The sequence below is a fragment of the Culex quinquefasciatus genome, chromosome 3, assembly GCF_015732765.1.
Source record: "Culex quinquefasciatus strain JHB chromosome 3, VPISU_Cqui_1.0_pri_paternal, whole genome shotgun sequence".
Classification (NCBI taxonomy): domain Eukaryota; kingdom Metazoa; phylum Arthropoda; class Insecta; order Diptera; family Culicidae; genus Culex; species Culex quinquefasciatus.
The window spans coordinates 177,716,921-177,738,510 of NC_051863.1; the positions used below are offsets into that span (position 1 = coordinate 177,716,921).

At 36.4% G+C, this 21,590-nt stretch overlaps 2 protein-coding genes across 2 annotated transcripts in view; one reads left to right on the forward strand and one right to left on the reverse strand.

Annotated features, from left to right (window-relative positions):
- LOC119769401 (protein Lilipod) overlaps positions 1 to 10,699 on the forward strand; it is a 44,967-nt gene extending 34,268 nt beyond the window's left edge. Inside the window, exons 6-11 of the mRNA XM_038261593.1 lie at positions 3,137 to 3,292; positions 3,353 to 3,514; positions 3,579 to 3,733; positions 3,800 to 4,031; positions 4,091 to 4,247; positions 10,235 to 10,699. Coding sequence (XP_038117521.1) covers positions 3,137 to 3,292; positions 3,353 to 3,514; positions 3,579 to 3,733; positions 3,800 to 4,031; positions 4,091 to 4,247; positions 10,235 to 10,487 — 1,115 coding nt within the window. The 3' untranslated portion in view covers positions 10,488 to 10,699. The remainder of the gene's footprint in view (positions 1 to 3,136; positions 3,293 to 3,352; positions 3,515 to 3,578; positions 3,734 to 3,799; positions 4,032 to 4,090; positions 4,248 to 10,234) is intronic.
- On the reverse strand, positions 10,666 to 16,843 carry LOC119769403 (chymotrypsin-2-like). The gene is made up of 2 exons (XM_038261595.1): positions 16,177 to 16,843; positions 10,666 to 10,908 (listed from the first exon to the last, which is right to left on the reverse strand). The coding sequence occupies exons 1-2, from the start codon at positions 16,816 to 16,818 to the stop codon at positions 10,732 to 10,734; spliced, it is 819 nt and encodes a 272-aa protein (XP_038117523.1). The 5' UTR covers positions 16,819 to 16,843; the 3' UTR covers positions 10,666 to 10,731.
- Positions 16,844 to 21,590: the final 4,747 nt, after the last annotated feature.

The following is a 21,590-nucleotide window of genomic DNA, read 5'->3' on the forward strand; positions in this document are numbered from 1 at the left end:
GGATTGTGGCCAATACTTCCGAAATTTCAAATTTCATGTCCAGTATCAAAAACCATAAAGTTTGATACCCATATTGCCCCAACTCTTTTGGTTCGGCAAATGTCCCCCTTCGGAACATCCGCGAAGCCTCCGGCCACTCCGGATTGCGTTCACGACTGCCGAAATGTTAAATTTCATGTCCAGTATCAAAAACCATAAACGTTATCGCAACCACAACCAACTTGACCCAAAGGGAACTGGTTCTCGATCAACACGGAGACCCCTTCTTGATGCCGTTAACCGGAGCCTTCCGGGATCAGCAGCTTGACCACATCGGTCCCTAACGTTCTTCCTTGATGGCCTGCAGCGACAATCCGTCCCGTTCCTGCGACGGCCCGAGCCATTTCGGCGACCTCTCAACGTCGTTGACCGGGGGAAATTTCTGCTGTCCCTTCTGATTCTGCAACTGCCACTCGATGTTGACTCCTCGGCTGTCAGAAAATTATGAGCTTGAGTAGAGATGATTTTAGATACATCAATCGCACGTCTCTCGGAGAGGATGATCGGGAAAGGTTTGTTCAACCAATCAGCGTGAAGGAAAAGGAGGGGAAGTCTGCGAAGAGGGGAAATCGCCACGTAACGATTTCGCTTCGCAAAAAATTGGGTTCCGATCTTTTTATTCATTCTCTTTACACATACTACACACCACCTAGAGTACCAAACAGTGCGTTGCAAGTGTATTTGTAGCAAGAAAGCGCCATCGACTGTGGATTTGCTCGTGTGTGTGTGTGTGTGTGTGTGTGTGTGTGTGTGTGTGTGTGTGTGTGTAGTAAACCACACTAAAATTGTGTTCGCGGAACCACACTAATATCGAAAATCGATTTTCCCCAAGATCGATCGGATGAGCAAACTCGTGAAGGGTAGTTGCACGGCAGAAACCAGGCGCACACAAATGAAGCTCCCCAGCCCGCGTTTGTGTGTATGCGTTGATAATTTGGTGCTCTTTCAAGCCCCAAACACTCGATTTCCCTTCCGCACACACAAACACTCACTACCGTACCCAACCAGATTTTTAAAGAATACTCTTTCGTGTGAATTGGCCCTGAAAAGGGCCATTTTAACGTCCTATGACGATGATAAAACCATGCGATGATGACACTCCAAGTTGCCGGCAATTTTCCCTCCCGCGCCTGCTCTGCCTCTCTTTCCAATTTTTCAATTCTCTCCTTCCTCTCGGTGGCTCTGCTGTGCTGCTGCTGCTTCTCGATCCTCCTCGTGCAAAGCTTCGGACTCGTTTGAGCTTCAACCGGCGGCACGGCGCTCTTTTATAACCTCGCTTGGCTGTGACGGCTCGACGCTTTCAAAGCAGTGGCGCCGCAGAGAGCAAAATTTGCTAAGTGCTAGATACTTGAATCTGATTAATGTGTTCGGGAAAGGTTGCGCTCAACCAATCAGCGACCGGGATTTTCCCGGTCTGAATTTTTATTTTTCATCTTAACTTTTGAGTACTTTAACAAAGTTTTATCAACTTTGTGAGGTATTCTACTTGCAATTTAAGACATCCCCTTTCGTTTGGTGGATAAAGCATGCAGATTGCTTGAATTGGGTGGAAGATATAAGCGTTTAAACGATTACACAAATCGTTACACTTTCGCTTTGCGAAATTTTGGATTGACACCCGTAGACAGTGCCCTTAGGACAAAGTTCTTTGTCAAAAGTTTAATTAGAAATTACCATTTTTTGTACCCTGTACCATTTTTTTCAGTGTAGTCCTTATTCATACCTACAACTGTGCCGAAGACACCAAATTGGTCAAAAAAATTCTTTAAAAGATACAGATTTTTGAATTTTTCATATATAATTTGTATGGACAGCTGCCAAATTTGTATGGAAAATTATATACCGAAGGCACTAAAAAAGTTTCAACCGGATTAAAAAATGCTAAAAATTAAATTGCAAAAAAAGACTGATTTCGTAGAGAACTGCTCTTTTGTAAAATGTTCTGCTATTTTCAAAAATAAATATTTTAAAATATTAGAATCAAGATAACCTTTTGAAAAAAATAAATAAATTAATAAAATAAAAACTCTTATTGACATTTTCAAACTATGGGCTAGATTTTGAAATTAAATTTAAAAGAGTAGACAATTTCACATAAGTTTTATTTTTTTACATTAAAAATTGAATTAATACTTTCCAAGAAATCTTAGAGTTAAAATGAAAGCCAAATGGCATTGAGAAAACTCATTTTTTTCACAAAATTTTAATTAGAATTACTCAGCTGTACTTGAGTGCCAATGTGCTGATATGCCAACATTAGGTGCTAGATGGGATTACATACTGTTCTCCTACATTCGCGCAAAGCTCGTTCGTTTTACATACTACTGAAATGACGCTGATTATCTTCACCATGACTGCATTCAAATAATCGCTGTCACCACGCAGCACCGCACCAACGAGAAAGAGAGAACATAAAGAGAAAGAGAAAAGTGATGAGCTCGGGTTTTGTTCGTTTTAACTTCGTGTGCGTTCTCTGAAGGTCTCTTCGTAATGACGATCATGACAGGGGGTGTGTTTTAGCATTTAAATTTATCGTTGTCGATGATTAATGCAGTTTGAAAGTACACTCAAATCATAATCAAATCCCAAAAATCGTTCAATCATTGTCAAGGTCATTTTTTTTTTCTTTTGTATATGTTTTACAAGAATTTTTTTATTGATGTTCGAAAGTACTTTTCCTATAATTTCATTCTTTTTTGTTTTATCAAAAGAAGTTTCTTTCGTTCAACGAAATTGTAATGCTAGTGTTTAATATTTATTTCCATTTATATTTTCTTGTGTTCGTTATGAAGCACAATTTTTAACATTTTACCGATCTCAGTCATGCCTTAAATAAGATCTCATTGTAAACATTCAGTTTGAAATGAACTAGAACCATCCAAACTAGGTCAAAAGGCAGCAACAGGCGTCAAATTATCACGTCTCCGGTCGTCGCGCCAGTTCATACCCAACGCGGAAATTAGCCATTTCCCTCCGCGGCCAAGCCCCAAAAATAACCCCATCCTTTGACTGACGTCCCCCCTGGTCCTGGAAGCAAATTTGACCCAATTAAAACAAAACTGAAAATTGATTTTTTTTTCTTGCTTGCTCCTTGCAGTTTGTACCCCGATGGGCTTCGTGCGGCTGTTTGGCGTCGTTGGCCAGGTGCTGGTGAAGCCGAACCTGCTGCGCGACGTAAACGAGGAGTTTCACGCGTTCAACCTGGAGGAGGCCACCGTGCGGCGGAAGCTCGCGAACGCCAACATCAACATTGGTAAGAATGGTCTTAAATTTTGTAACATCAAAAAATAATTACCTGGGTTTTTTTCCGCAGAACTCAAGAGCGTCACCACGATCGACTACGCCCCGTCGAAGCTGTGCACCGGCCTAGAGGATTTGTATCAAATCCGGCCAACCGGCAAGGGCGCCAACGGCCACGAGTCCGTGAAACTCTTTGAAAGACTGAGAGAGCTTGAGGCTGAACGAAAATCTCTAGGTGAGGTCACTTCGGAACCAACAATTGAATGACAATTTTAATTATTCTTTTCAACTCCTTTCAGATAAGCAGCGCAGTTCGTCGGCGTTGCAGCGAAATCTGGTTTACCCGGTGGCGATGCTGCTGTTGCTACTGCTGACCGGAATCACCGTACTGCTGGTGGTGCAGAACACGCTGGAGTTGCTGATCGGAATCAAGGCAGTGCCGTTGAGTACGAGGGTAAGTCGACAGATCAGTTTTAAGTTCTTGTTTTAAAATTAATTGCACTTTTTCCTCTCTCATCAGCAATTCACCCTCGGCATCACGTCCCTCTCTAAGCTGGGGCCACTGGGGGCCGCCCTCGAGGTGGCCATCATCACGTACCTGGGCGTGACCTCGGCCGTCGGCCTCTACACGATGCCATTCATGCGGAACGTCCGGCCCCAGCGCCGGAAAACGTCCCTCTCGCAGCTGATCGCCAACTGCGGGCTGGTCCTGATCCTGAGCTCCGCGCTGCCATTGCTGTCCCGGATACTGGGTAGGTCTCCTTGGCTTCAGAACCTTTAGAATCCCGTTCAGAACGTAGTTTCCTTTTAGGCATCACCAACTTTGACCTGCTCGGCGACTTTGGCCAGATCGAGTGGCTCGGCAACCTGCTGATCGTGCTGCTGTACAACGTGATCTTCGGCACGGCGGCCACGCTCTGTCTGGTGAACAAGTTCACGGCGACCGTGCGGCGGGAGCTGTGCGCACGGTTAGTGGAAAACTATTTCATTTTCATTGGCTATCTGTCGTTCATCATCAACTAGGGGGTAGAAGTGTGCGTTTTGTGTGCGGTGCGCGCTTTGAGCGGAATGGCTTAGAATGCACTTGCGTGGATTGAACGTCGTAGGAAAGACGGAAACAGCAGCTCTGAATGCAATTGAATAATTTGATAGTTAATCTAGGTCAAGAATTGTTAATCACAAATCGTCGCTAGCGCAAAATTTGTTAATGGCAACTCCTGCAGTGATTTGTCAGACAAATCACATTTTAACATATATCTTTTGTATAACTTTTTACGCAAAACAAAAACTCACTTTTATTCCATGTTCATCGTAAACATTTTTTACAACTTCGTACTATGAGTGACAACTGAAAATTCCAAATAAATACCGATACTTACCGAAAATTAAAAACAAAACTGTTCTAAAACATCTAAAAGCCGATTTAATAACGTTTTTTCAAGCGATATTTTTGGGCCAAACGAAATGATCAATGCGCCCCGAATTCCGGAAATTGTTTTTTTTTTATTTTGCTCAAACTTTGTGGGGACCTTTACTATGCATAGAAAGGTGGCTCAAGATGGTCGATTTTTCGAACAGGGTTTTTTTTCGATTGAATTGAAGAATTCCATCATTGTCATGATTTTTCGTTCAAAGATATAAATTTTGCGTCGCTTTCAATATTTTGACAAAATTCCTTCAACAAGTTGTTTAGAATAGTGCCCTACACATGCTGATTCCTTTTGGTAACGATTATCCCATTCCTTGTAAAGTTATGGAAATCGTCATTAATCAATGATTGCCAACTAGAACGTCAATAACTATTCCACAAAATTATATAAATTTTGAAGCACTTTTGATTTAGACAAAAAAATCTTTCAGAGTGGCTTCAAGAAGGCAACAACCGGCACATGCCGATTTCTTTTGGTGCTGAAATTCGTTAAATTGAATTTAATACAGAATATTTTATGGTGATGATCAATTTTCTTAGAAGAATGATCAACGGCTTCACCTTAAGGCCCCTAAACAACTCTCCAAAGTGTGGGAGCGATTGGGTGCGTCCACACATTGCGCATTGCATTTCAATTTTGTATGGAAAAACATTCATTTTTTAAGTTTGACTTTTGTCAATTTTTTTGACCACTTTTTTTCCAGCCAACTAAATAGCGTTAAAATTGAGAAAATTCTCTAAAACTTTCCGAAAAAAATGGTACTTTCAAAAGGTACAGCTCGCTCAAAACCGGACTAAAGCGCAATTTTCGCGCAAAAAACACGTTTTAGACCAGTTTTGAGCACGATGTATCTTTTGACAGGAGCAAAATAGCACAATACATTGTTCGAGAAAGGTTTTGGGGGAATTTCTCAATTTTAACGCTTTTGTGTGGTTTGAAAATTCATTTCAAAATAAAAATTGAAATACAAAATGATATCTCAAACAAAATTAAAATGAAAAACGCAAAGTGTGAACGCAACCAATCGATTCCATATTTTGGGGAGTTGCTCAATTAAAGGCACCTGAAAATAACATTGTTTTTTTTGTCGATTTAAACTTTTCTTTCGCAAAAGATCATTTTTCCAAAATCAGTTATAAAAAAAACAAATGTTTGGGTATGTTTTTGAGGAATAAAATTCTGCAACTTTTGAGTCTTTCCGCGCTTATTTTTTAAATAAGAATCTTACTTACCGTAATCTGGGGTGAATCGGGACTACAGTCTGAATAGGGACCGCAGTTTTTAGAGCACTTAAAGCTTTTAAGTTTGGAAATGAATGTACACATTTTGTTGGCCTGAGTCTGTTCTAACCGAAACCAACCAGAAAAATCAAAATATTGTGCTCCAACATGGTTAAAACTGCTGTCCCAATTCGCCCCATGTGTCCCGATTGACCCTAGTTTACGGTAAACATTTTCTGTGACTCCAATCAAAAAGTATTTTACAGCAATTTTGATAGAGTGCACCGTTTTCGAGATATGGCCTCTAAAATTTTGAATTTATTAAAAATTTGCAATTTTTCGATTTTTAAATAATGCTCATAAGTGACTTAAAAAAAATCTAAAAGTTCAGAAATTTTGTTACAATTTAATCTTTAAAACATTGTAGTTTGGACTGCTTACTGAGATACAGCGGATAAGAGAAAATTAAACAGGAAAATTTAAAATGTCAACATCTCATTTTCAAATGGCAATATCTCAACAACTGATGGTCCAATTTTCAATTTTAAGGTGAAACAGTAGGACAGCGCCATGTTGAAGCCACTTCTCGAGTTTTTGGTAGCACTTTTAAGGAAAATGCCGTAACTTACAAAGTTCTGCTTTTTTTTTTGCACTCAAAAGGACAATAGAAAGGTCGAGTTCAGAAATTAATTTAAGTCGTACAGAAGTTGACCAAGAACTGGCGTCCCATTTCATCTTAAAAATGCAACATTTGTGCAATTTTCTGAACTTTTTGAAAAAAAATATTTGGGAAATTTAATTTTGGAAAAACTGCAATTTGATTAATGCAGTTTTGAATTAAAAATTATATTTTTTCAATTCCATTTGGCCGATCAAATATATATCTGGAGTTTTTTTTTAAACAGGTTCAATAAACCAAATCTCTAGTTTTTGGGTGTTTTTGACACCGCCTTGAGTCAAGGGTATTAAAAATAACCCAAAAAGCAAGAACTGAAAATTTGGTTTATTTGACCTTTTTAAAAAAAACTCCAGATATAAACATCTCTTTTTTCCTAAACATAGTTTTCATTGCTTATTTCGTTACAAAAAAAACGTTAGAAACTCTATAACGAAAACGTTATTTAATCTACTATCGTTACTTAATGATTGGAGCCTCCCTCTCATTTATAAAGTAATGTAGACTGAAATAGAAAATTTCTCTTAAAAAAAAATCGCAGACTTTTTGTTAAGAAAATACAGACAACGCCTTCGAAGTAATTGGCAACCCGGCGCTCTTTTGGCGATAAGACCCGGCCATTTGAGGCTATGTACCTTTTTTGTAGCCATCTGAATAGTTTTTTCATCATAACTATTCGTCAACTAAATGAAACATTACAATTTTCAATACCAAGCTGTGGGACTCGAAACTGGACCGAGTAGACCTCATCCGGACAAAATTCGTCGGTCCAAAGCCGAAAAAATCGACCGCATATTTTTGATCAACATCCCCACTCACGCACATTTGCTCAGAATTTGATTCTTAGTCGATAAGTAGAAACAAAATTGAGTCTAGGAGGTCAAATTGTTAAGTTTATTTTTTGAGAACAGAAAAACAGGAAAAGGCAATTTGCTAAAATAAGCTAGAGGTGGGCAAAAAAAGAGCGAGCCTCTAAGAGCTGGTTCACTGAAAAGAGCGAACGAACCGTGACTCACAAAAAAAGAACCGTGGTTTTTTTTAAACTTCGGTCTTTTGAAATAATTGTTTCAAGATGGCATGATTTTGTTATAAATATAATTTATTGAATTTCAAATATTTCAATGCTTATAAAAATTAATCCCAAAAGTAAATGATTTTCTAAACAAAATGAAAAAAAAAACTTTCATTGCACAACTGTCCGTTTGTCCGATTGTACTTTAGCATTTATAGATTTTATCGATTAATTCAGAATGTAGAAAAGAGTTCACAGAATATTTTCTCCAAATCTAGGATGCTGAAAAAATGGCTATTAATTTTAAAATTACGTTAATTTCTGCAAGAATTGAACTTATGCTGATATTTCATGCATTAGTTCAATTCTTGCAAAATTTTAAAATTAAGAGCGATTTTTCCAGCATCCTAGATTTAAGTTTGGATGCAAATCAAATACTCAAACGTTTAGGTTTGAGTAGAACTCTTGACAAAGAGACCATCAAGACCTATGGTTGTCAAGGACATTTTCTCGTTTTCATTTTTAATTTGTTTTATCAAATAATTTTGAAAAGTCCAATGTGAAATAACTTATAAAATCACACGATTCTTAAAAAAAAAACATTTTTATCCAAATTTTGAAAAAGAGTGAAAGAGCCGTTCAAAGAACGAACGAAAATGAGCGGCCCTTAAAAAAGAGCGGTTTTGCCCACCTCTAAAATAAACATCTTAGATATTCACGTATACATTCGCGAAAACTCCATAATTCCACCAGATGGCGCGAAGCATCGAAGTATGACGATTAAAATTTTCCCTGTGTGGTGACATAGGAATGAAAACTTTAATGTATAGCTCTTAGAACAACTTTTGAAAAAAAAAAAAATAAAGTAGTTCGAGTGTGGACTTTTTGCCCTCTATAAATTCGCCCATTGAGGTTATGTATGCGAATTCTGTTTTGTTAATTTCGAAGTTTTTATACTCTATCTATTTACACATTTTTTTTTTTTCAAAATCTTTTTTATTGCCTTAATTTATATAGGGCAAAAGTCCACACTCGTACTACTTATTTTTCTACTCAAAAGTTGTTCTAAGAGCTGAAAATTAAATTTTAAGTTTTCATTCCTATATCATCACAAAGGGAAAGTTTTAGTAGTCACACTTCGATGCTTCGCGCCATCTGGTGGAATTATGGAGCATTTTTAATCGCAAATATCGACTCGGCCAACCTAAATCGGAGCAAATGTCAGTGGAAGTGTGAGTAGGAAAAAAAGTTTTCACTCAATTTTCTCGGCACTGGATAAACGGATTCAGTCCGGGTTTGTTTCATTTGGTCCAGTTTGAGGTCCCATAAGTCCGTTTTATAAATTATAATGATTAGTTAGGTGCTTCTAAAGTTTTGGTAAAAAAATGGTGATACAGTAAAAACCTGTCGTTATTTACATAATTTTGAATTCTCTCATCGCCGTAACTTTCAACGCAGTGCTTTTAATCATTTTCAAAATAGCTAGCTTGCCTTCAGTTTCGTCAAGGTATGAAAGATGTGGGCTCTCTTAACACGTGTATCTGTGGAGGCAGCAAAAATAAGGGGGTGAGCATGGTTGTTTAAGACAATTCCATAGTATTTATACCCGTAATTTTCAATTTTATTTATTGGCAGCAAATCTACTAAAATTCAATTCTGTCGATTGTCGCGTGTTAAGGGAGCCCAATTCTATCATACCTTGTCAAAACTGATGAGTTTACTGATATTAACATAAAAAATCGAGTTGAGTAAGAGATAGCAGCACTGAACTTCATAATGTCTGTGTTAATTAGCGAAACTTTTATGGTTTGTCAGTATCATGTGAAATTTCAGATTTTTCCAATAAAAATACGTTGAGGCTTAAAAGAAAAATAATTGCTTCAACGACAAATTTTGAGAATTTCGAATTCAGAGAATTAAAATTGTTTAGGCTGATATTTACAGTTGTCACTCGTCGAACTCATCTAGTCCATAAGAATTAAACTGTTTTCCTCTGTCGCACAAAACGCCGACAAACCTATCTATGCATACACAAACAGAGTGTGAAGACTGCTCTCATCTAGATGTTAATTTTAAACAATATTTGCCCGACGATGCAGCGCGTCTTTTCGTGCATCTCGGAAGTCGACAACTTGCCCCCAACATATTTGCATTTACTTTGTATTCTGTCTCCTCCGTTCGCGTCAAACTATATAGGACTGCCATTTTCATCAATTGCCACGTTTTTATTTGTCTGGGTTCTAGGAAGAGCTTTCTCTTAAAAGTTAAGTCAATACTTTAAGATAGGTAATTTATATAATGAAGAAACGCAGTGAGAGTAAAACGATTGATATTTATATTATACGAGATGTAGAAACTCACAAAAGCAGCAGCAGCAGTGAGAGTTAGATTTTTACAGCAATTATAATTTATACAAATACTTTGGCTCGTTTTCTTGTGTTGTTTTGCTTTTTTTCTTTGATGACTTGAGTCCCTGGCTTTCTTTTCGGTTCCGTAACTAACCAGTTAGCGTCGACGCTTTACTAACGAAAATGCACCCCATTTTGTTTAGTGTGAGTCTTGTCCCAAATTTGTCAAAAAAAAGCTCCCATGAGTAACTAACATTGCTTGTCGCCAGGTTGAAGGCTCTGTTCGACTACAGCAGCCATCTGGAGTCGAGCATCAGTTCGCTGTCGCAGCTGGCAGCCGGCAGCAGCCACAGTCATAATCCGGCAAACGGACACTCCAGTCAGCAGCAGCAGCAGCAGTTTGGGGGAGGTGAAACGCACATTTCACATCGTGTGACGAACAATAACCACCTGTTGCATCATCAGGACACGCCGGCGGTCCTCATTTCCAACGGTGGACCAGAGCACAAGAAATCACTTTAAAGTGTGACAAATTTAAGGCTGACTTACAAAATTGTATAATTTATCATCGACACACACACACACACACACGTGTTTGCGTAGCTTGTTGTAGACCTCTAAATTGCAAACGAGTGAAATTATCAGCATCAGTATTGGACCCCTCACGTGTGACCACAGAAAGAAAGAAAAAACACTCAAATAAACATCAAACATACATATTGTATTCCACTGCATTCAAATCACAAACATTTTGTTGTTGAGTAAATCATCCGAACCGCCGACTTTTCATGGTGTCTCTAATCCAGCTGTTGAAGTGTGAAACCCGCGCGAAACCGTCCGGCAGCCCGGCGGCGCAGCTCTTGTCCGGTGGGTAGCCGACGCCGAAGCTGACCACGCCGATCACGGTTCCGTCGCTGCTGGCCAGTGGGCCACCCGAGTCGCCCTGAAAGGTTAAATGTTTTATTTTGTTGTTTTAAATAATATCACTTTTCAGTAAGTAAAAAAGCAAAAAAATACACTTCAACTTATGTGAAATATTTGAAATTACAAATAAAAAGATGTTAATCTACATTAAATCTATCATCATACTACGATGTAAAATTATCATGATTGAAAAGAATTTATTTTGAAAACCTTTTTTATACGACCAAAAAAAAACCTACTGATTCTTTCTACCTACGCAATTCTTTAAAAGATTTTTGAAGCTAGTTTTCGCATACAATTTCATTCCCCGCTCTATACAATTTTGAGGGCAGGCCATACAAAATGGGCTTGCGATTATTCGGAAATTTGTATCTTGAGAAGGGATTTTCTGATCGATTTGGTGTCTTGGGCAAAGTTGTAGATTCTCCATATTCCCTTTTTAGACTTTTTATCACTAAAAGTTTCATTCCCTGAACACGTTGTTTTTTTTATTTCAGATTTTTTTTATATTTTTATGGGGACTAAAATAGTAGTTGTTAGTGTAGTGTCCAGTGTAGTTGCAAAAAGAGGATTTTTTCAGCACAAGTCGTACATTTATCCAACGAGGTTCACCGAGTTGGATAAATACGAAGAGTGCTGAAAAAATCAAGTTTTGCAACGAGTTCCATACAACATTTTATGCAATTCCAAAAAAACACAATGAGTGAAATTTTATGTCAAATTTGCATGTATTTTGTCAAAAAATCGTTTAAATAAAAAAAAGTAAAAAGTGTTACTTTTCGAAACAAGTGCTGAAAAGTTCAACTTTTCAGCACCCATTTGAGTGCTGAAAAGTAGAACTTTTCAGCATTTATTTTGAAAAGTGTTGCTATTCGATTCTGTTATTTTTGGTACAGAAAAGTAGGCTATTTCGTCGTTCAAGAATGACAGGAAAAGTAAATAGTTTCACGACGGAATTGCAAAAAAGGCATTATTTGCGCTAGAGTTTAGGCTAGTGCAAAAGCTGTTTTTTGAGTTATTAATTTTTGAAAAAAAATTCGGTATTGTCGAACGAAGATGGGATAGGGGCAGGGGGGGGCAGAATGGGCCACCCTTGGTTTTGGGCTTTAGAATGGATTTAGACCAACTGTAAGGCAAGGGTCTTATAAAGGACGTCAAATAACATCACCATACCGAAAACGACATTTGAATTCATTGTATTTTTCAAGTTATGAACAAAAATGTAAATTTATTGACAAAACCACGCAAATGTTGTTTATTTCGAGGTTTATAAATAAGCTTTTTGAAAAGTGGGATTGTTTGAAAAAGTTTGTTCAATGCTTATAATGTTACTACAATGGACCACCCTTTTCCTGCCTTTTACAAACAATCAAAAGTTAAGAAATTTGAACTAAATAGATTATTTCACTCCTGATAGCTTCACAAATCACGTTTAATGCAACATTAGTTGATTTTTTACATGTTTTGGTGCTTATTTGTAAAAGTAGTGTCTGATTACAACTTAATAACACTGTTTTCAAAAATGTTTGTTTTGGTAAGTGACTATTTTTTATAAAAGTGGTCTAACTTCATGGAAACTATGTTAAAAAGGTACCCTAAGTCATTTATTATCTCCCTTCAACTTTTCACTAGACAAAATGGCTTGTTTTCTAAGGTGGCCGCACCCTGGAAAAGTAGTCGAAAAACATTTTTTTTAAATTGCCTCAAAAATAGTTTTAAGCTGAAAAATTTTATCAACCAAGTATACAACATTGAAGGGAACATTCCAAAGCACAAGACTAATACACTGAATGCATAAATTTGTTTGTTTTTCTATGGTTTTTGGTGAATTTTCCTTAGGCGGTCCATTCTGCCCCCTCCCCTGCCCCTACATTTAAAATTTTAACATTATTTTTGTTGGAAAAAGTACCAATTTTCCCGTAAGTTTAATTTGTAACATTTAAATTCGAACTATTGGTTCCCGAGATATCGAGTGAGAAAATAGTACAGTTTTTCACAAATTTAACCTTTAAAGAAGCTGTAACTCAGCAACAAAGTCAAAAAAGAAAAATTGTAGGAAATTTCCTCAACTTTTATAAAATGTTCTTTTCTTTCGTGTAGTATTTTGAAATTGCAAAGAATAAACATTTTTCGAAAAAAAATATACCTTACTATGCATATAACTTGAAAACAGTGCCCTTTACCAAAACAAAATTGACGGTATTTTATTTTTTTCCAGAAATCATTTTTTTTTTTCAAAGAAAATACAACTGGATTTTGCACAATACTAAACTCTAACGCAAAAGATGCCTTTTTGAGTCCCATAAACTTGAAAAAAAATCAGTATTTTTTTCTTTGCAACCCAATTTTTATAACTGATCGTTATCAAAAAGCGATAGTATTTCAAGTTTTCAATTGAACTTAAAAATTGATTTGACAAAAAAAGTTATAAAAAAAACATAACATGCAATTTGATTTGATTTTTAAACAATGTGCTTAAAAGATTTTTTAACTTTATAACTATTTTGCAAATTCTATATTTCATTTGAAAAAAAAATCAAGAAATCAACTATTTTTTTTCAAATGTTGCATAAAATACTTGTCATAACAAATTTGGAACACACAATTTGTGGTACATATTTATTATTTTATTTTTGCAATCTTTCTTTTGACCGTATTCCTTTAAGAGACTTAGATAGGCCATTGTTCTCCTTTTTCACTGGTCAAATTACTCTATTTTATAAATATATTATGAAATGTGATTATGTGAACAGAAAGTTTTTCAATACAACGGTGTAATTTTCTGATCCTGTTGATTTTTTTTTTAGGGAGACAAACATTTCAAAAGAGCGTTATATTGATTTTTTACGCTTTTAAAGTGTTAGTCGTGAATATTTTTTTCAAAATATGAAGATATCAGATAATTTCCCAGATATTTGCTGAAATATTGGAACTAGAAAATGCAGTGCTATGTGGGTGAGACTTTAAAAACTTAAATTTTCCAACAATTTTCTTTCATCCGCTGTATCTCAGCAACCAGAGATCCAATCTTCAACGTTTCTTAGGCACTAGGAGAAATTCTCGTCTGTTTGGCAGGTTAACGTGAAGACTTCCATCATTGTCATGATTTTTCGCTCAAAGTTAAAAAAAAATCCTTCTACAGGTTGTTTAGAATAGTGCCCTACACATGCTGATTCCTTTTGGTAACGATTATCCCATTCCTTGTAAAGTTATGGAAATCGTCATTAATCAATGTTTGCCAACTAGGACGTCAATGACTGTGCCACAAAATTATATAAATTTCGAAGCACAATTGATTAAGATCAAAAATTCCTTCACTGGCTTCAAAAAGGCAACAACCGGTACATGCTGATTCCTTTTGGTGCTGAAATTCGTTAAATTGAATTTAATACAGAATATTTTAAAGTGATGATCAATTTTCTTCGAAAATGATCAACGGCTTCACCTTAAGCACTCGCTCCTAATTCCATCCAATTTGCTGATTTTCACTATTTAAACAACTTATTTTGCAAAACTATATATTAGGGTGGGTACGGATTTTGAAAAGTTCTCAGATCAAGTTCTGGTGTGGTTCCCCTTGTAGGGTATACCCGTAGGGACTATCACGCCAAATTTAAGCTCATTTGGTTGAAAACTGGCTTGTCTCAAGCGGGTTCAAGTTTACATGGAAATTACTATGGGAAATTTTGAATTTTCGTTCATTTGCTTCTACAGGCCTGGGGAAAACATGTAGAAACTTCTAGGATGGCCAGAAATGAACGGAATCGTCTGGAGAACAACTTTCCCTAAGAGACCAGGTCGATTCGTTCAACTCTCATCGAGCTCAACGGCAATACATCCGGGGTTTTCGGAACCAACGGTTTTCCCCGGAAGAGCATCAAGTTTTCCTTAGCATGCTATGAATGCTTGTTGAAAACTGCGACGCCACGTTTCAAACAGCTACCACGTGGACTAGCATCGCTTATAAAAATTACTTTTTTTACTTTTTGAACTATAGAATTATCATTTATGGTGATCCTGTTACTATTTAGCTGTATTCTAAACCTCCAAATAAGAAAAAAAAATGTTATGGTGCAAATTTTATAATCACGTGGTAGCTGTTTGAGATGTGGCGTCGCGGTGTTAATCAAGCATTCATAGCATGCTAAGGAAAATTTGATGCTCTTCCGGGGAAAACGGTTGGTTCCGAAAACCCCGGATGTATTGCCGTTGAGCTCGATGGGGGTTGAACGAATCGACCTGGTCTCTTAGGGAAAGTTGTTCTCCAGACGATTCCGTTCATTTCTGGCCATCCTAGAAGTTTCTACATGTTTTCCCCAGGCCTGTAGAAGCGAATGAACGAAAATTCAAAATTTCCCATAGTAAATCCCATGTAAACTTGAACTCGCTTGAGACAAGCCAGTTTTCAACCAAATGAGCTTAAACTTGGCGTGATAGTCCCTACGGGTATACCCTACAAGGGGAACCACACCAGAACTTGATCTGAGAACTTTTCAAAATCCGTACCCACCCTACTATATATAGAAAGTTGCTTGCTCACTTCCTGTTTAGCTATTAATCACTCGATTTCAGTTGAAAACGCTTTTTATGAGCTGTAATTGAACGTCAAAGTGCTGATATGGCAACATTCGAGGCACGATTTAATTAGATGCTGTTCCCTTTCTTGTTGACAGCTATTCGATTGCAATTTTATGACTCAAAAGTTGCAGATTTTAGAATATTCACGTACAAAAATGGTATAGAGCCTTGCACGGTTGAACCAATACAAAGCTCATACAAAGTTTGAGCCAAATAAAAAAAAATACTAGAAATCGGCCGAATTCGTAGAGAATTTCTCATGAAATCTTTCAAATGAAGGCATGAAATTCTCAACTTGTTTGTGTATGAAAAACAAAATTTAAAGATTTTACATTATGTAACAATTAAATAATAGTCCAGACTCGATTATTCGAAAGGCCTTGGAAAAATGTCACTTCGGATAATCGCGAAAAAAATGTTTTCGTTGTCTTATTTTTGATTGTTGGGCTCAATATGACCCCTAAACTACTCTAAACTGATTTAGAATTTTTAAACCCAAGATGGCGGAGATGGAATATTGACAAAAATGCATATGCTACTCGAATTTCATATAAAAAGTAAATTAATTAGAAAAAAAACTTTGTTGGTTCATGATTTGATTCTCCGACGACCCATACAAACTTTCGAATAATTGAACTTCAGATAGGTAATCGAGGTTTCGGATAATCGAGTCTGGACTGTACACCAAATCTCACATATATAAACTCACCCCGCAAACGCCCTGTCCCTCCCTGCTGAACGTACAGATGTGCATCGGCCCGATGTTGTCCAGCCGAGCCTGACAGTCCTGCTCGCCCAAAACGCGAACCCGCACAAACTGCAACTTGTCCGACAGTGGTCCCCCGTTTTGCCTCGTTCCTCCCCATCCCGTTACAGTCGCTTCCGTTCCCGACCGCACAAAATCCCCTCCGAAAGTGGCCTTCTCGATCTTCCCGCGCATTGTCAGCATCAGCCCCTTTACCCGAACCAACCCAATATCGTTCAACGCCTTCGTCCGGTCCCAGCTCGGATGCTGGAAGAATTGGTCCGCCCGTAACCGGAAGCCACCCCGACTGAGCTGGGTCGTTCCCACCAGGACCGTCACATCGCTCGGGCGTAACTCACTCAAACAGTGCGCGGCCGTTAGGATCCAGCGCGAATCGATGATGGTTCCGCCGCAAAAGTGACTCCTGTGCCGCTGGAGGGACGCCTGGTAGGGGGTGGGACCGGCATCGCCGCCACCCACCACGAACTCACTGAGGGTGTGGTTTCGGCTGGAGTCGACACTTGGCGTGGAATTTTGGCTTAAGGCTGTGCCGATTAAGAGGATGGTAAGTAAAGTGACACTTTTATAAAGAAACATTTTGACCATTGGTTGCACTATAATGACTGAATGGAAAGCGGGAACTAAGAGCTTTTATATGGAGGAGTGCTTTCGATTGATATCTTGTGCTATCAGTACTTAGAATATTTTACATAACAAAAGGTTCAAGTACACGAGGCAATCATTTACATTTCTTCATTATATAAATTCTAGAGTTTTTTTTTTAAAAGGTCCTATGAATGAACATTGAACAAATTGAAAATTTAGGAAAATTTAGAACATGTCTTCGTGAAATTTTTTTTTTAATTATTCGCTATATTATATGATTGATTTATTCAAAACCATTTTATTGTATTACTAAGATTGATTATTCTTAAAACATCGTTAAATGAGGGAATCTTTATTATTTTATAATGCTTCAAATTTAAAATGTTACCAAATAAACTTAGAGGGCAAATTAGGAAAGCGAAACTCAATAGAATGTCAAGTAGTTTTAATTTGCAATTATTGGAGCAGATGCAGAATATTTACACCCGCTGAAAAGTAAGAGCTTGTATATCAATGAGTGCAAAGTAAGCAAATAGATTTAAATTATATCACCAAGATTGTAACGTGTGAGTGCACATGCAGTCCAAGTGAATTAAAAAAACTCTCTATCAACAAACGTCACAAATAAACTCAAATGTTATGTTAAATGGTTTGAGGAGTGCTAATCGTTACCAGTTTAGGATCTATGTCAGGGTGGCCACCTCGGGAAAAAACCGGGAAAACCGGGAAAAACCCGGGATTTTTATCCACCGGGAGAAAACCGGGAAAAACTCGGGAATTCGACCGACAAACCGGGAAAATATTTTAAGTTTCGATAAAATTTGACAAAAGCCTCTTTAATGTATTCAATATGTTCTTTTCTCAATAAGAATATTATTCCTGTTATTCTAAATGAAGAATTCGCGAAATCTATGTTTGAATTTGTGTGATATACTCATGCTTCTTGGCTATGGATTTTTTTCTGTTGTATCCTATGATACTTTTACCAGGCGAATTTGTTTTTTTTAATAAAGCAAAATGTTTGCTCTACCAGCGGTTCTCAACCTGGGGTACATGTATTCCTGGTGGTACCACGAGCGGTCTCAGGGGGTCCGGAAGACAAACCCCGTAATGGCGGACATTTACCCCATCTTTGCTTAAATATTAGTTTTGCATAAAATTAAAATTAGGATTTTTTGTAAGTGGAAAATATGGATATCATGGTACGAAAACAACATTACAGTAAATATCTCTCTAAATTTAAAGATCAAGACTTTTCCTTCAAATTGTCACACAAAATACACTCTTTTAAAATATTGTTCTTGGCCTGTATCTTAGCAACAAAAGAATGGATCAAAAATGTTCAAAAAAGAATGCTGTAATTTTCTCAACCATTTGACTTTTTAGAGATAAAATAGAGTTATTTTTTAATTTAAAATAGCTACAACTTCAAAAAAGTATGTGTAGTTTGTTTAAATCTAAAAAAAAATCAAGGAACAAGCCATAGTCTCAAAATTTGAATGCAAAAAGTGTTAAAAAATGCATTTTACGCTAGTTCAGTTGTTTTGCAATCATTAGTCTACAAAAAATGTAAGATTTGACGAAAACAAAAAAAAATAACGAAAAAAAACTAAAGATCGAAAATTTTCAAAAATTCAAGAGATTATTAAATCAACCCAAACATGCTTAAAAATGATTCAAGACGCAAGGGAATGCATTTTAGATTGATTTCAGCTGATTGCACTTAAATTTCCATTAAAATTTTAATGTTTTTTGAAAAAAATAAATAATAATTTTTTGTCCCCTGATTTTTCGGGGCAACAAAAACTTTAAATAAAATGTGTACCCGCCTTATGTGTTGTTGAAAAAATCACAGCACGATAATTTTTTAATTGTTTTTACCATTATGTGTTTTGGGTTTTTTAGAAAGTAATTATTTTAAAAAAAACTTTCAAGGTATCGATTTTTTTTTTACATTTGTATGGCACTTTTCCTGCGCAGCTGCCAAAGTGTATACATTTTTGTTTGGACTAATGATGCAAAAAGACTTTTTTGGTTATAAAAAAGTACTTACATAATTTTAACAAAAAGAAAATCTAATCTAATCTAATCAGACCCTAGCGCAGCCAATCTTTCGAAGGGATCCTGGAGAGTGCCTTAGGTTAGATGACGCCTAGCACTCTTCTTGTCATTTATTAACATTTGTAGTGCGCCATTGCATTAGAATGCATTGAAACATCACAAGCGTTAAACCGGCCAGGCCTACTGCGTAAAGCCGTATCGCAGAGATGACTCGTAATTGGGTTGAGTTTGAGCACAGAGTGTTCGAACAACAACACAATTCTGAATCGACAGGGGAGGAAGAAGCGTGGGGACACACCACCATACGCTCCGAGATTTGGTTGTATTCGTTGGGAGCACCATGCTAAGAATATTTGGTACTCCGGGACCCTCTGGGATGGGACATTGTATTTCCACGAATGCCCTGGACACTATTTGCCGTGGTTATAGCGCCACAACTCGCTCTAATAATTTTAACAAAAAGAAAATCACAGAAATTGATAATTCTTGGAAGAGTTGTTCTTTTTGAATTCACAAAACCTTTTTTCAAAGAAAATTAACAAGCATTTACATCAATGTTGATAACAATGTATTTTTGTAAATCTATTTTACAAAATTAATAAATTCTATTAATAATTTATCTTATTTAAAAAAATAAAAACGACTTTTGATGAAAAAATCAAATAATTTGAAAATTACAGGTTTGATTGATAACAGATAAAAACGGCTTCGTTTACAACTTACTTACTTTTTACTCAAGATTTGAAAGCTTTCTTGAGGAATTCAAACTTTGAACCAAATGTATGCGTTCAAAAAGTATGATGATATTAACGTTAGCCTAAAAAACATTGTAATTTGGTTTAAAAACATTCCGCAAAATTCCTTCTGGTCTCGGGAGAAAACCGGGAAAAAACCGGGAAATTGAAAATCGAAATCTGGTGGCCACCCTGATCTATGTTCGAAAAATCGTTATTTCGAGCCAAACATTTCATTAGGGCACAACACCAAAAACCGCGATTCGAGAAAATCGCTGGCTAAAAGTGGACAACTTGTTTCAATTCCTATTTAAAAAAGAAGCTTGACTGATGGTATTTTTACTGATGATACGATAAAACACATCATTATCCTCAACTCTGCTTAAACGCTTCTTTATTTTTGGTTGATTTTCGCAATAAAACCCATAATTTAAAAAAAAAATCGTTATTGGGCCCTTTTAACATTCCAATTGTTGTTCACAATGGGCCCTTTCTAAATACAATTTCGAAGAGAGCTGAAAGGTCACCGGATTGTTGTTTTGAATGATGTTTACGGGCCCTTTTGCTTAGTAAGAAAAAATTAGGAATTCAGTAGAAATTTTGATTATTGGTGAAATTTGTGATTGAAAAGTGTAGATAAGGTATGTGAAACATAAAAATTCTTCAATAGTGTACTGAACAGCAGCCGCGGGACCGTAACAAATATTGTATTTCGACTAAGTTTTTCACTGCAGAAATCCTTGGTGAAAAGTAAACCAAACTTTTTTTCGAAGTGAATTAGTGTTAAAATGTATGAAAAGTTCACTTTACAACACAAAAAGTTTTAAGTACGAGAACCTAACGAAAAAGAAAAGGGCAGTTAATCTGAGCATTTTTTTTGTAATTTCTATGGATTTATTTACCATGTGGACATTTTGCAACAATGCAACGAATACAAAATACAACAATTCTACTTGCAGCGATCTACCAAATTCTGCCAATGATGTGAAGGATTTGCAGAACCTCGTTTTAAAATATTGTTTTACTGTAACAGGTTCACATTTTTACACATTTTTTATGTAATATTACTCAAAAAAGAGGTAATATTCAACCTACCAAATTTTCAACATTCCAAAATTCAACTTTTTTTCTGTGCAGTCCACACAAGGTCGATGCGCTATTTAAAAAAAAAGTTTTTTCGATGCTGTTTAAAAGTTAGTTGCGTTGGAAATTCTTATTTTCAATTCCAGGGTGACTTTGATTAGACAAAATTTTTCTTGTTAAAATCAGATTTAGGGTCTTCAAATTTTTTTTTCGTCAAATGTACCATCACTTAGGTTGCTAGTAAAGTTTTCAACAAAAAAATCAATGTGTATATCTCGGGTGAGTTTTCAAAAAGCCGTAAGAGCCACCGTGACCTCCGACACTAATTTTAATTTTTATCCAAATTTAAACGAAATTTCATTTATTTTTAAGTTAGAGCACTTGAAGGACATGCAGATGATCAATCTCAAACATTTTTGGAATTGTTTTTTCGTAAATAGGTCGAGTACCGTTGCAAAAAAGGCTTTGTTTGCCAATGGCTCTTAGGTCTTTTTAACAAAAACTTTTTTCTGAAATTCTCTGAAACCAGTGTTCTTCATAAAATTATCGATTCATATTGCATTTTAAACTAAATTCGAAGCACGAATCTAAAGTCTTCACATCCTAAAAAAATGTCTACTACTTGTTATGTTTAAAAAAAAAACATAATATTTCTTATTTAAAAAATTATGTTACCTTCTTCTAAAGGAAAATTGTCCAACAAATCCGAAAGCGCATTCCGTTTTCAGATTCAAATTCAAGTTCATGGAGAAAATAATGACACTTTGAAAATATTAAAATAATACAATTCATTAACTTTTTTTTAATTATAGTTAACTAACATTTTAAACTTTTCAAAATTGTATGAAAACTTTTACTACAAGTTCTTTAAACCACGGTCAGCATGTTTCCATA

Bases quoted from the DNA above. Each gene is read 5' to 3' on its own strand.
- LOC119769403 (XM_038261595.1), bottom strand. From the start codon at position 16,818: ATGGTCAAAATGTTTCTTTATAAAAGTGTCACTTTACTTACCATCCTC. The intron at 10,909-16,176 runs GTGAGTTTATAT...TTAACCTTTCAG, and splicing joins AGGGACAGGGCGTTTGCGGG to GGCGACTCGGGTGGCCCACT.